General features: G+C 42.1%; 1 protein-coding gene across 7 annotated transcripts in view; it reads right to left on the bottom strand.

Annotated features, from left to right (window-relative positions):
• Positions 1-15,822, bottom strand: part of KIF17 (kinesin family member 17) — a 542,173-nt gene that overhangs the window by 414,712 nt on the left and 111,639 nt on the right. For all 7 annotated transcript variants that reach the window (XM_078642580.1, XM_078642577.1, XM_078642579.1 and 4 more), the window contains exon 3: positions 99-200. In XM_078642580.1, the coding sequence (XP_078498706.1) occupies positions 99-200 (102 nt within the window). The remainder of the gene's footprint in view (positions 1-98; positions 201-15,822) is intronic.

The following is a 15,822-nucleotide window of genomic DNA, read 5'->3' as shown; positions in this document are numbered from 1 at the left end:
GTCTTCATGTTTTGCACGAGCAAGCCAAATCACCCAATTACAGCCAGACAGCCACTCAGTTTTTCTGGTCAACCAAACAAATTCATTTTCAATCTTACCTCTAGTTTTAGTTTGGTGTCTTCACCCAACAGATCCCGAATTTCCTCATTGTAGATCTCCAAGTATGACGCTCTGACCAAGAACTTTGTGTTCTCTGCACACTGCCAAGATAACAAGATACAAGCCTCATTAGTCAGATCTCTGGATTATTTGACTGTTACATCCTTCATCCAAGCTTGACCAATTCTAATTTCTCTGAAGTGGCTCCACTTTGAGGCAATAGAGTCCATTACGTGTATGGCACTATTTTCAGAAACCCCCATCTTGCCAAGAATCTTGTCATCTGAGACAGCCATCACACAGGTATGTTTATCTTTGTATTATCATATCTTAAAACGTCTTAAACACTAAAGCAATCCTTGTTGGAAGCCCACCTTGAGGAGCGGGGGGGGGGGAAGGGGGGACCTCTATCCCACTGGCCATTAGGACAACTACGAGACATGATTTAAAAAAATGAAAACCCTGCTCTTTCAGCTCCACTTCCAATTAATGTAGATCTACTCTAGTTAGTCAGCTCAGTAAATCACCTCTCTCCCTAGGATCACCACTGCTGGTATTTCTCTAAAGATTGTGTTTACTTTGTTGTTCTTTTTAGAGTTCAACATGTATACCTTTTGATAATGTGTTTGTACACTGTGCTACTAAATATTTACTGTTATTATCAAACTGTTCCTCTGTGAAGTTGTTTGCCACCTTTTGGGTATTGACTGCCCTATATTAAATTGCTAATAAATAAAACAGGTGGCTAACAGTTTCTACTCATTTTCATTTTACCACGTTGTTTGACCATGTGTAGTATTTGTGGGAAGTCCCTGTATGAGAGTACCTCTTCCAGGTGCTAAAAATCCAAAACTCAGACTATGCAAAGGTAGCAAAAGGATCACCATTCGAGGATGGAAAGTTAGTTCAGCTTCATTTAAGACGTTTTGCATAGCACCAGGATACTACATTTCTGAAACTTCAGAATAATGTGTTATAGATGCTTGCTTTAAGATGTTGATACCATTAAAGTGAGGAAAACATTACCTTCAGTAATGGCATTTCTGGTAGATACAAAATCTTCCCAGATTCCCAAGTGGTGCCTTACAGCTTCAGTCAAAACTCTGGCCACCGGCTTTGATGGCAATGGGGTATATTAAGCACCAACCAGCACCTTGGTGTAAGTTCCTGTTACTTTTCCCACACTCTATTGAGGGAAGCAGAAAGGAACTGGGAGAGCATCAACAACAACATTCTTATTAATCATGGCACTAACTCATGAAAGTGGTGAGGAATCTGCAAAAAGGTTATGTATCCACCAGAAATATCATCACCAAAGACAATGACTATTTCTTCTGATAGATAGTTGTTCCCACAGATTCCTTACCTTATGAGGGAGTATCAAAGCAACACCCCTCACGAAGTGGCATTGAGTAACGTTAATTAATCAAGAACAGACCCCTGGCAAAGAATCTATCACTGCCAGCCAGACCTGTGAGGAATAATGTGTAGGAAAACATGTAAAGATGACTACATGGCCGCCCAGCAATTATCATGCACCAGACACCCCTGGTGATAGCAGCAGAGGCAGTCATGGCTCTCGTGGAGTGGGCATATATGACCTACAGAAGGTCTTTCTTGGCCAGTGTGTTACAAATCTTGATAAAGAGGTTGACCTCCTGAAAAATAGTGCATACGACAGCCATGCTGACAGATCAAGCCATGGAGTCTGTAGAATTAAGGACCCATTTCAAGTTCTGCTTGGGAGCCTCCAAGCATTGTTGACCACGTTTGAGAAGGTTTTTTTTATTGTGTGGTCAGGAAGACTGGTAACAGTTATTCTTGACATTTCTCATAAGGTGTGAAAGTAGCGTCCAAAAAGTCACATGACATTCGTCAGATGGAGGGTGAGGCTGCCATAAATGAAGACTTTACATTCCATTCCATTCCATTGAATCCAGCTTTTGAGACAATGTCTGCAAGTGCAGTTGGAAAGGTATTTTTCAGTTTCGAGAAAGGGTCTTTGACCAACAAACTTTCTGGCAAATGGTGTGGCAATAAAAACTGCAGGTTACATGGAGCATGACTGTGTCATCTGTTAGATTTCGCCTCTGCGGAGTGTTGGGTCAATTCCAATCCTTCTGCTTGTTTCATACCACTTACAGTTGTTTTTAAGAAAGATCAGTGAGGGAAGGGATGCCCCATTTGGAGATGTATTTAGATGTATCCAGACTATTTCCATATTTGAATTTTGTTAATCAAAATATAAGTTGGAACGAAGTTATCAGCCTCTGCATTATCGTCTTCTGTATAACCATAGCCCTTGACAAGACTGGTGATGACAACAGAGTTGGATCTAAATATTTCTTCAAGCCAAACATCTGGGCTATGAAAAGATGTTCTGCCAACGACTCATCATTAAAATATGCTGCAACCTTATTCTTTGCCACTTGGATGATCTAAGGCTTTGAAAACAGAGTTGAAGGAGGCTCTGATCGTGGCATCTACGTTGCAATTGTAGTTGGTGCCTTTGGAAGCACTGACTTCATCTTAGGCACTCAGGCTACCCCTGGAGGCATGGCTTTAGGAGGCATTGGGGTGACAGCCGCTGAGGTCTAGAGCAGCATAAAATTGGGGAGTGGCTTAGAGAGTACCAGAGCCACCCTGAACATATCCAGCATGACCAGCCAGTATGTTTCAACCTGAGCCTGAAATTTTTGCGTAATCTTTTTTAATGTTGTATTTTCTCCAAAGAAGAGTCCAGTGACAGGAAATGGCATTGAGAATCTGAATATACCACTGGGACTGGCAGGTTCGAAGAAGAGGCTTTCTCCTTCCCATCGTGCTTTTTGTATTAAGATTGTTAGGAGATCTTTCCCTATTGAGGCCCAATTTTATCTATTTATTAAATGGATTTATATTGCACTCTTTCAAACAGATTGGCGAGAAAACAATTTACAAAGAACAATGAAACATACATATATAAGTATAATAATGAACAGGTCATATAGCGGTGTACCAGGTGATATAAAAAAAAAATACATAACAGTATAATGATGCAACTTGGGATGAGGGGAGAGAAAAGGAGAGATCGGTAGAGGGCAGAGAAAAGAGCGTAAAAGAAGTAGGCGAAATATATATTGTTGTACACCATAAACATGAGAAACTTGTTATCCAAATGCAACAACGGCGGACCTCCTATGACGCACCTCACACCAGTTCCAATAGATGAGTTTGCTGTACAAACAACCCCAACGCCAGCCATTGAATGGCGTCTATGTGCTCCAGATCAAAAAGTATTTTGTCATAACGGGGTGCGCAAACATATAAAAAACAACAGTGTCCAAAGTACCACCAAACTTCTGTAATATTTGCTTTTGAACAGTTAGCGTAACTCTCCCAAAAAGATAGCGTTTTCCTATGTCAGCCTGTTATAACAATCCAAGTTGAGACAATTCCGTCTAGCACATTCAAACCCCACAACGAGAAACCAAAGGGCAAGTGTAATCTCTATGTCCACTATGTATCCGTATAAGATTTCCAGTAATTCCAAAGGTCCAGTGTATTGCATTTGAACCCGCATACACTTTTGATTCGGGACCAAAGAAGTTTGGTGGTACTTTGGACACTGTCGTTTTTTATATGTTTTTTGCCTTGATGAAGTTCCCAATATGGGAATGAAACGCGTTGTCTGGAGTGTTTATATATGATGACCTTGTGAAATTTGGAATAAAGAAGTTATTTTTCTATTAATATCTGCCTACTGGACTTCTTGAGATGCGCACCCCCTCATGACAAAATAAGAGAAACTTGTATATAGTCTTAAATCTGTGAATTAATCACATGTGGTTAGAGAAGTCGTGGCTGAAGTCACATTGTTTCACTTGGCGATGCTGGAATGTTAATGCATGGGAAAAAGTTTCCAGGCCAGTATAGTGCTTGGAGGATATTCATGAGGTGAGAAATCTTCAGGAAGATGTATCCATCAGAAACATGATATCAGATGAAAGGAGTATGGGTAGTGTAATATTTCAAAGTGTCAGGTCAGCTTCTGATCGAAGTGGGATTGTGTCTTGTTCCTAATCTTCAGTAGTAAGCAGCGAGTACAACAATAGGTGAATTGTGTAAGGAGTGGGTACAGTTATGCTGTGGGTCATGAACAGTTAAAGTCTAGTCATCCTTTGTTAATCAGCTTCTGTGCTTCTATATCAGTCCTCACCCATTGAATTGGTTGTGCTCTTGTGTACCAGCTGAAGGAGCTACAGAGTGGAGGCCTATATCTTGTCTTGGCCAGAGATTCCTCAGAGGGATCTAGTAGAGAATCCTCATTCTGCATGCACTCTAGCTCTTTTACTAAAACTGTTGTGCATAAGGCAAATTACTTTGAATTTAATTCTGGTTTGGCTAGGAGCCAATAGAATGATTTTAAGGTGGTTATGATGTGATTGTGTTTCTTCCATGTCAAACTTAAACTCACCACCAGGTTTAGCACTCCCTGTAGCCTATCAATTAGATTTTATAGTAGGTTCACGCAGACTAGATTGCGGTCCTCAATTCACACTACCAATAATGTTCTGTATGTGGGAGTTGGGCTTCATCAAATGATAACTGTCTGTTGACTAGGAATGATCTATCATTTGCAACACAATTTTGGTTTTGGAACTATCCAAGTACATGACCTTTTCTCTAATCCAATGACCACTGAGCCAAGCAGCTTGGAATGTTGGCTTTATTCCCAGTTAGTCTCCCACATGAAGGTGTATTTGAGCGTCATCTGTGTACAGTACTGATAGTGAGTGATAACTTGGGTTTATAATCTCTAGTAAATGTTGAAGAGTAGTGGTGATAGGGATGTCAAAAGAAGCAAAGAATCCATTTATTTGGTTGCTAATGAATGACTAGAACAAATCCATGAAATTACCAAAGACACTCCATTCACTCATTTTGTTAGAATGTGATAATCCTAGGTTTAGAAAGAAAGTAGCTAAAGCAGTAACTGGGGTGTTATTCAGCAATAACTAATTATTTGAAGAGGAAAGGGCCTCTGAAGTGTGTTTCAGAGAGGCATAGTTTTCACTCTAAAACGTTTCCTGCCATCCCCGACAAATGAAATGGAAGGACAGTGAGAAAGTTAAGTAACCCTGAATTAAAGGGAGAAAATAGGGAGTATGGTACGATCTTGGATGAGAAATAATGTTGGCTGAAACCCATCAAATCCTTAAATGTAAGGTAGGCATTCGTGCATTCAATTCCTTCGACAGCCAATCATTAGTGAAACATTTGAGGATCACAAATATGATCCACCGTTTAGATAATTATGAGCCTACTGTAGCACTTTGATTCCGCTTTTGTGTGTCATTCAACTCCTCTGCAGATATTCACCTGTTGGTAAAGATACACAAGGAAACAGGAACTGTAGTCCAAGCAATAAGTGTGATGGTTCTACTACAATGTCTCTTAGGAGATCTTTGGAAAACAACAGTAACTGTAGCCTTGATGTGAATGAGAGAGACAAGTTCAGATATAGTCAGATCCCAGAATTTTCACTCTGGAGCCTTGCTAAAGAATTTCAGAAGAGCACAAAACACATGTCCTTTACCTAAAATCTTTTTGGTCCAAAATATAATACTCTTAGTATACCAGACTTTAAACCAGATGCTGTTCCTACATGTCCATTTTTCAATTACCACCAAGCAAAGGGACACATAAAAAGAAACTGTGAGCGGGAGAGATGAAAGGCGAAATACAAGTAAGCATCGCAAACACAGGAGTGGCATTGGGCAACATCCTTATAGAATAGATAAGGAGGCATTTCAGGAGACAACTGTAGTACCCCAAGGGGTCCATCACTGGATCCAGCCATTACTGGGAAACCGAGTAAGATCTGTTAGAAAGAAAATAGGGAGGCCACCTCGCCATATCACCTACCACCCTGCAAAATCCGTTGAAGCAATATAACGGTTGCCTTCTTCTGGGAGTGGGTGCCTTCTTCTGGTTGCGAGGGGCATTTTTCTTGAATTGGTACCCCTGGAGGAGGTGAGTAATGTCGAGGGTGAACATTTGTAGGAATTCCTTGATCCATTAGCCTAGTAAAGGCTCTATTTGGTGGGATGGATCCTTTTCCTTTTTTCCCGATGTGATACATTTCTATGAGTCTGAATTTGAAAGATAAAGGGCCATATGTATCAATGTTAGGTTTTGCGATTCTCCAATAGCGAATTTTTGGGAATCGCTATTTGAGAATCGCAAAACACTATGTATGTAGGATTTGCAATACATTTTGCGAATCCTACATATTCCTTAATTGTGAATCGCAAATTGCAATTCGCAATTAAGGAATACCTCCCCATTCATTCCTATGGGCCTAGAGGCCCATAGGAAAGAATGGGAAGACATTCTCAATGTGCGATTCTCAATTAGAGAATCGCAAATTGAGAATGCAATTTCAAGTGTGCCAGGGTGTCAAAAGGACACCCTGTTGCACAGGAGGGCGATCACCAAGTAGGGATCCACCCACTAGACACTGGGGGGTGGAGCGGCCCCTGGGCCTTTGCTACCCCCACATTTGGTTAGGCATAAAAAAAATTCTGCCCCCGCAGTTGCCCCCAGTCTGTGCCCCGGGTGGCGGGCCAAAGGTCCACTAGTAACCAGGGATTTGTTTTATTGATGTTTGGGTGAAGGCTGCCCAAAAAGGGCATGGCAATGCCCCCCGCCCCCCCCCCCCCCCCGGAGAATTGTCAGTCTTTCTGCTCCTCCTAGGGGCAGAAAGCCCACTAGGCCACAGGAAAATATTTTTTTTTTAATTCAGGGGTGAGGTCAGCCCAGAATGGGCATGCCAATGCCCAACCCTCCCCCAAAAAATGCCAGAGACTTTTTGCCCCCTCAGGGGGCAGATGGGGGCAGTGGCCCCTGATTTGCAGCGGGGGGCAGAAAGCCCACTAGGCGCCAGCGATTCCCCTGGCTTTTTTTATGCGTGGGGGCTGCCCAGAATGGGCATGCCAATGCCCCCAACCCCCCAAAAAGTCTTTCTGCCTCCCTTGGGGGCATATCGTGACAAACCCCCCATCCCTCCCCCCCCTCCCCGATTCCACCCCATGACGGCAGAAAGCCCACTGGGCACAGACTTGTTTTTAGCAATGTGCCTACCTGTGGTTTTTTTGGCCCTAGCGCAGCCGGCACATAGGGAAACCTAGCAAACCTGTACATTTTGGAAAACTAGACGCCAAGGAGAATCCACGATGGGGTGACTTGTGTGCCTGTTGCCAGGTTCTGTCACCCAGAATCCCTTGCAAACCTCAACTTAGTAAAAAAATACTAATTTCCCTCACATTTCTGTGATGGAAAGTTCTAGGATCTGCGTGGATCCACAAAATGTAACCCACCCTGCATTCCCCAAAGAAAAATGGTATGTCACTTGTGTGGGATGACCTTGTGCCCGCGACAGGAAACGGCCCAAAACACACGTGGACACACCACATTTTCACAGTGAAAACGGACCCTTTATCTGCAAAGTGCCTTGCTGTAGATTTTGATCCCTAGCTCTGCCAGCACCTAGGGAAACATAGCAAACCTATACATTTTTTAAAACAAGACACCCTGGGTAATCCAGGATGGGGGGGGGGGACTTGTCTGGCTCTCACCAGGTTTTGTTACCCAGAATCCATTGCCAACCTCAAACTTTGACAAAATAAACTAATTTTCCTCACATTTCTGTGGTGGAAAGTTCTGGAATCTGTGTGGATCCACCAAATTCCACCCACCCAGCATTCCCCAAAGTCTTCTGTCAAAAATGGTACCTAACTTGTATGGTTAAGACTAGTGCCCGTGACAGGAAATTACCCAAAACGCTACGTGGACACACCACATATTCACAGTGAAAACTGGCCCTTTATTTTGCAAATTGCCTAGCTGTAGATTTTGAACCCTAGCTCTGCCGAAACCTAGGGAAACCTAGCAAACCTATAAATTTTTTAAAACAAGACACCCAGGGGAAGCCAGGATTGGATGACTTGTCTGGCTCTCACCAGGTTCTGTTACCCAGAATCCCTTGAAAACCTCAAACATTGTAAAAAAAAATAGAAAACTCATTTTCCTCACATTTCTGTGGTGGAAAGTTCTGGAATCTGCGTGGATCCACAAATTTCCTACCACCCACCATTCCCCCAGGTCTTCCGATAAAAATTGTACCTCAGTTGCGTGGGTGGGTCAAGTACCCGGGACAGGCAAGGGCCCAAAACATATTGAGGCGACATCAAAATTACCTATCACAAAACAACATGGTTTTGCAAGGGGGAGTCCCTTGGGTTTTAGGCCCCGGGCTCAGTGACCATCTTGGGAAACTACTGAACCCACACATTTCTGAAAACTAGACACCCGGGGGAATCCAGCGAGGTATGGCTTGCGGGAACCCACCCAAAGTTTTCCTACCCAGAATCCCCTGCAAACATCAAATTTAGCTGTACAAATCACCTTTTCTCTCAAATTTCTGTGTGGGAAAGTTCTGGAATCGGCATGGATCCACAAATTTCCTACCACCCAGCTTTCCCTCAGGTCTCCTGATAAAAATGGTACCTCAATTGTGTGGGTGGGTCAAGTACCTGCGACAGGCAAGGGCCCAAAACCTATTGAGGTGACATCAAAATTATCTATCACAAACAACCTGGTTTTGCAAGGGGCTCCCATGGGTTTTTGGCCCCGGGCACGGCGGCCATCTAGAGAAACCTACCAAACCCACACATTTCTGAACACTAGACACCCGGGAGAGTCCATAAAGGTATGGCTTGCGTGGATCCCCCAAAGTTTCTCTACCCAGAATCCCCTGCAAACCTCAAATTTTGCTGAAAAAATCTAATGTTTCACACATTTCTGTGTGAGAAAGTTGTAGTATCACCGGGCAGACACAAATTTCCTGAGACAATTGGGGGTTGGTCACTCGCACTCCTATCTTTCACAGTGGTAAAAATAAGTAAAATACAAAAATGTGAGGAAGTCTTATCTTCTGCATGCTGGTCGGTGCCACAGGGCTGCCTGTCCCTGAGATAACGTGAGAGCAGTGAGTCTTACCCAGAAACAAATACATGTCCTCAACGAAGGAACATCATTTGTTGATACTTACAATACCAATCTCCCTGAGACTGAAATATCATTCTATAGAAACATGCGTACCATTTAACTACGACACTTTTTTGATAACGTGATCCATGACAGTATACAAGTTGAACCACGTGAATACGTGGAATTTAAATCCAAAAGCACATATACTGTACCAGTGTCTCATAAAACGATTGACCTATTTGAAACACTAGTTTTACTAGATTTACGCAAACTCAACTTTAATCCTCCAATGAAACCAAATTCATCAAAATCCGAAAAAAGAAATTTAAAACAATTGTCAAGCAAAAAGGAATTAACATTTCAAAGAGCTGACAAAGGTGGTGCTCTCATTATAATGGACACCACATACTATCAACACAAAGTCAGAGAACACCTAACAGATGATTCTACCTACTTGAAACTCGAGCGTGACCCAACCAACGACATTGTTCAAATCTTAGATCAAATTCTTGATCACGCAAATTGAGATGGATTGGATTTCTTGAAAAACGAAAAACGTTTTAACCAAACGTTTTCCAAAAAGCCCTCATCTATATATGTTGCCAAAAATTCACAAGCACCCCACTGATCCTCCCTTCAGACCTATAGTTTCCGGTATAGGATCGATATTTGAACCACTTGGCAAATATATAGATCAATTTTTGCAGAATTTTGTCAACACATGGCAAACTAATATACGAGACAGCACTGATTTTCTCAATCACTTACAGAATTTGGACACCATCAATAGTTCTAACTGGGTACTATGTACCATCGACGTGACTTCTTTGTACACGTTAATTCCCCTCAAAGAGGGAATCAAAGCAGTAGAATGGGCTTTACTTAGAATGCAGAACATTGGTGCACACAGAGTTTTTTTATTGGAACTATTGATGTTTTGCTTGCAGCATAGTTACAGTCGTCGGGAAGACGAATTCTACCTACAAATAAGTGGAACCAGCATGGGAATTGGGGCGGCTCCCACCTACGCCAATATCTTCATGGCTGCTTTCGAGTACTAGCACATTCTACAACAAATTGAATGGAACAAATATCCAGTAATATACTGACGATTCATTGATGACATATTTCTAATATGGTCTAAAACAATTGAAACTTTGGAAGAAAATATTAGAGCACTGAACACGAAAAACACCAGGATCAAATTCACTCATCACATCAGTGTCAAATAATTGTCATTCTAGATGTACAAGTCTCTTTAGATAATGGAACCATTCACACGCAGGTGTTTGTTAAACCTACCGATCGCAACAACCCGTTGCTGTACCATAGCTTTCACTCACCTCAACTGATTTGAAACCTGCCATTCTCCCAAATGCTTCGCATAAAGAGGATTTCTTCTACACCAGAAGCACTCAATCACGACATTGAACGCGTAAAAAACAGATTCCTGGACAGAGCGTATCCCATGGAATGTATAGCCAAAGCCGAAGAGCGAGTGTCACTTATTCAACGCAAAGATCTACTTTCCAGCAAACAAAAAAACCTTCCTCTAATCGCAGCGTGTTTGTCTCTAAGTTTTCCACAAGATCTGTAAGCATCAAGAAGATCATTTTGAAAAGATGGGAACTCCTACAAAAAGAAGGAGATTTCAATAACATTTTAAAAGACCAACCCAATTTCGCGTACACTCGTAGCTTCAATCTGAAAGAACTGCTGTCATCCAAGAAAATAAACGATAGTTCCCACAATTTAGGAATGAGAAAGTGCAACAATTGCACGCATTGCAACACTGTAATGCAGCAAAATTTCGTCACCCATCCCAGAACTGGTGAAAAGAGTCCACTACACTCAACAGCAGATTTCAACTCCAGTTATGTGGTGTACACCATTAAATGTCGATATGGACTAATGTACATAGGTAAAACCGAAAGAAAAATGAAAATAGGAATTGGAGAACACAAAAGCATGATATGCAAAGATAACACCAATTCCAACCTTGTAGTACACTGGCTACAACTACAACACAACATCTCCCAAGTGCGATTCTTAGTACTTGAAAAAATCCAAACCAGAGAAGGTAGGGACAATAGCCAGTACTTATCACAATGAGAAGTAATGCTAATTAAGAAATATCAAACAATGGAACCACTAGGACTGATTGATAAAATGGATCTCAGTTGCTTGCTTTCACTGTAGTGGTCACCTAGCCACATCCTGTACTCTTTACCGCTCATATACACCCACCTTAAGGCACATTCACTTAGGTATCTCTATTCACCTATACCTCCATATATGCACTAGAGAAGGTAGTAACAAATTAATCATTTTATGTATCTATGTAACCCTGAGAGAGCGTGTACCCCTTGTTGTTATCTGCACTGATAGACATGTTGTTCATATGAAGTGTATCTACAATTAATGTTGCAGAGAACCTTGAAGGGTGCATTGTTAATTTCATGTGCACTATGTCTCTAGTCAGTTACAATAGACAGGGAATGTGATTATGTGTTTACATTTGTATGTACGTTCAGTCATATTTATGTACCTATTTTTCATGCACCTGTTTCATTCACACGTTTCACCGTGCCGTATTATTTCGGACAGCTGATTTGAGAGTTCTCCGTCATTCATGCACGTTCGCTTCTGTATTCACTTTGTTGATACACCCAATATGGCCGCCACACTGCCCTTAGAGTTCGCCGCTCACGTGACACAGTCCGCCTTTAACTTCCAGTACCGGGCTTCAGCTCGCGTTGGAATACTCTTCATTGAAAGCAGCGTCCATTATCGTATATATCAGCAACTACAACATAACTCAGGTTGGTGTCGCAGTAATAGAGTTCACTTTTTTACCCGCTTAGACGCCACTTTTTTAGATCTCTTCCAGTATCTTAATGCAACTATTACATTACAGGTGACAGAAGGCTTCTTACCCTTAACGGTTTTCAATAAATGAAGGTACCGCCCTTTTGTACACCGTGACCCCTTTTCGTGTCACTTTTCACTTTTACGTATGCTCACGTTGTGTTCATCTTGTTTTCAGTTTATTTGTAGAACATCCTCCTCCATTTACATTTCTTCTCACCAACGTGTTTATCATGTCGGACTCCAGTAATCTGACAGGTTGGTTTTTCATTCATACCTTGTGTGTAATATTCTTGAGCATGCTGCACTAGATAGTCTCTTAGCGTTTTTATAGTTTTTCTCGCTTCACGCACAGTATGTTTTAGATCTAATGCAGTCACATCACTTTCGTGTCGTTATAACAATACGAGCAATTTGAAGTCCTTAAGCACGATTGGTAGCTCTAGGCAGCACGTTATTTCACTTCAGTCTAACCCAGACCTTCGTAGTAATGTTTCTTCTCGTTACTAATAATACCAGTACTACGCAAACCCATAATCAATCACCTCACTTATGGGATAGTTCCTGACTTTCTACTTTCAAGATGCACTGTAAAACAAGAAACACTAAGTACTTCAAGGTATCGACTGATATGGTTGGCTCTAAATGCATGTGTATGAGTTAAATACTTTTTTATTGCAGTCCCATTTCAAGGGATTTCCTTAGGCCAAATGTTGTTATTTTTTAATTTCAGTGGCCCCTGAGGAAGGGACATGAGGTCCTGAAATGCTTCGGGCCGAAATGCAGCAATCGCCATTGATATACTTAACGTCTCACCAACATGAGTTTATGCTATGTATATTGTATAGATTATAAACAACGTGTACATTTATTGTGTCATGAAGCAATGACCTAAGCATTTAACCAGATTCAATAACATGTTAATCAACAAATGAAGTGTGGTTGAAAAATGTTTTTGGGTGTACTTGTGTTTGTGTAACATTGAATGAAATTCCTTTAACGCATGCTAACATTCTGATATAGTAAGGAAAACTACACACCGCTGTGCGCCCGGTTTTTTCAAGACACTTAGTCTCGATATACCCCTTTCAGACACACATTTCCTACCACCTAGCGATCCCCCAGGTCTCCCGATAAAAATGGTACTTCACTTTTGTGGGTAGGCATAGTGGCTGCAACAGGAAATGGCCCAAATTGTACTGTGGAGACTTCACAATTACCTATAACAAAACTACCTGGTTTTGGAGGGGAGGGGTCACCTGATTTTGTGGCCCCGGGATGGCCGCCATCTAGGCAAACCTACCCAACCCACACATTTCTGAAAACTAGACACCCTGGGAAGTCCAATGAGGTTTGGCTTGCCTGGATCCCCCAATGTTTCCCTACCTAGAATCCCCTGCAAACCTCAAATTTAGCTGAAAAAGTCACTTTTTCCTTACATTTTTGCGTGGGATCACCGTGCCGGAACATATTTCCTACCTCACAGCGTTCTCCTCAGTCTCAGGTTCCTGATAGGGGCATACCTTTGTATGAGAGTGGAAATAAATTTAAGGCATGTGCCGTGGAGGGATTTGAATATGAGGCTTCCAATCTTAAATGCACAGCATTGAGTTACCGGGAGCCAATGTACCTGCCTCATGAGGGGAGTGACATGGTGCCATCTTAGCTGGTGATAGATCAGTCTCGCTGCCTGATTTTGCACCAATTGCCGTCCTTTCGTTAAGTACCCTGGAAGGCCAAAGTAGATAGAGTTAGCATAGTCAAGATGTGAAATTACCAAAGATAGAACAATTTGAAGAACAGCTTCCGTTGTAAGGAATCTGCTGATTTTCCTGATCTTCACAAGTTGGAAAAAGCAGGTAGAGACTACTGTTCCAATCTGAGTCTTCAACGTGAGGTCCCTATCAATTGTGACACCAAGGCTCTTGGCCGAGGAGGAGTAAAGTGCTTGCACTCTCAGCTCTGCTGCCAAAAATTTGAAGTCCAGGGATTACGAGAACCGCCAGATAGGGTCAGTTCTGTTTAATGAGGATTTCATTTTAAGTGGTTATTATTCATCCAATTGTGGATGCGTAACATAGAGGTCTGAAAATTCAGGATAAAAACAGAGGTGTTATCGATGGTGAAGATCAGTTGCAGATCATCTGCGTAGTTGAAGGTACACACTTTACTTTCACCCAGGGACTGAATAAGTGGAAGGAGATACAAATTGAACAGGTGTGGGGACAGAGAGGAGCCTTGCAGGACCCCACAAGTTAGTTTAACTCTGGGATCCGTGTATTGGGAGAGGCGGACTGATTGGAGGCGATCATCTGAAAAGGATGGCAGCCATTTGAGGGCAGGTCACTACCCCTGCATCCCTGACACGGTTCACCTGAATTTCATGGTCTACTTTGTCAAGGGCCGCCAAGAGGTCTATGAGCACTAGGGCCTGAGTGGTGCCTTTGTCAGCTTTTCTTTTCTTATTTCATCTAATATAGTCAGGATTATCATCTCAGTAGAGTACAAGGGGCGAAAGCCTGCTTGGTGAGAGTGTAAAAATTGAGATTGTTCAATGAAAGAGCAGAGACAGTTGGCAACTTGGGCTTCCAACACCATAGCCAGGTAGGGAAGCAGTGAAATTTGGCGATAGTTCAAGGGGACCGAAGCGTCTGCACCAATTTCCTTAATTAGTGGGACTATCACAGCTTCTTTGAAGAATCTGGGGATCAGGCCATGATTTAGTGAGTCATTTAGAAGAGATGGGGCCGGCTCAGAACATGCAAGGAATATTTCACTCAAAATATGGGGGGGGGGCAACTGCCAGCAGGGGAGCCAGATTTAACTTGGGTCAACAAGTCCGCAAAGGTTTCTCTGCTAATGGCCGGGGACTGATGTAAAGAATGGGGGTTCATGGATGTCACGTACTGTTCACCAGAGGATAGATTTACCGGAATACTGGCTTTAATAGAACTGATTTTATCAATAAAAAAAGGTGTTTAGGGAGTTACACAGTGCCTGGGTGGGAGCTAATTTTGCATTGATTCTATCTGGGTTGGGTAGCTCATTCACAATCGCAATTATGTCTTTATATTTATTTGTAGAATTCAGAATCTTGTTTGAGAAATAGGTGGCTTTAGTTTGTAGAATGTATTTTTTATATTGTTTAAGTTGGAGCTTAGATAGATATCTTTTTTTATCAGGATTGTAATTCTGTTTCCAAGTACGTTCAGTCAGACGTAGAGCTAGTTTTTGAGATTTTAAATCATCTGAGAACCACCTCTGAGCGTCATGGCACCTGGCCATTTTCATTGTCCTCAGGGGGGCATATGAATTGCTGGCGACTGTCAGCCAAGATCTAATATTTTCTTCACTTTTGTTAACAGTGGGCTGATGTGTGGGTGCAGTAGATTTCAATGAGTTACACGGGGCACTGATATTGGTGTGATTCCAGGACTGTGTCATCTACCTCTTCTTAACTGAGGGTTTGATTATAATCAAGTTGTTGAGGGAGAAGTTTATTAAAAAGTGGTCGGACCAGGTGCATGGGGACACCGTCAACTTGAACACCATAAGATTAACGGTCCAGATTTGGTCAAGAATATGGCCTTTTGTATGAGTGGGCAATGTCACATGTTGGGTAAAATTCAACCGTTGTGAAGGTCGGTCATTCCTGTTGAGTGTGGGGCACCCAACTCATTATTGGCCCAATAGTTAAAATCCCCAATTAATAATATTTTGGCACGGTGGATTACTAAGTCAGATATTTGTTCCGCTAATAATTGGGGGAGGAGACGCATGTTGTGAGGGGGTCTGTACAACAATACACAGATCAGGTGGGTA

This window comes from Lissotriton helveticus, chromosome 5_1, assembly GCF_964261635.1.
Source record: "Lissotriton helveticus chromosome 5_1, aLisHel1.1, whole genome shotgun sequence".
NCBI classification, from domain to species: domain Eukaryota; kingdom Metazoa; phylum Chordata; class Amphibia; order Caudata; family Salamandridae; genus Lissotriton; species Lissotriton helveticus.
This window is presented reverse-complemented; position numbering and strand designations above follow the sequence as displayed.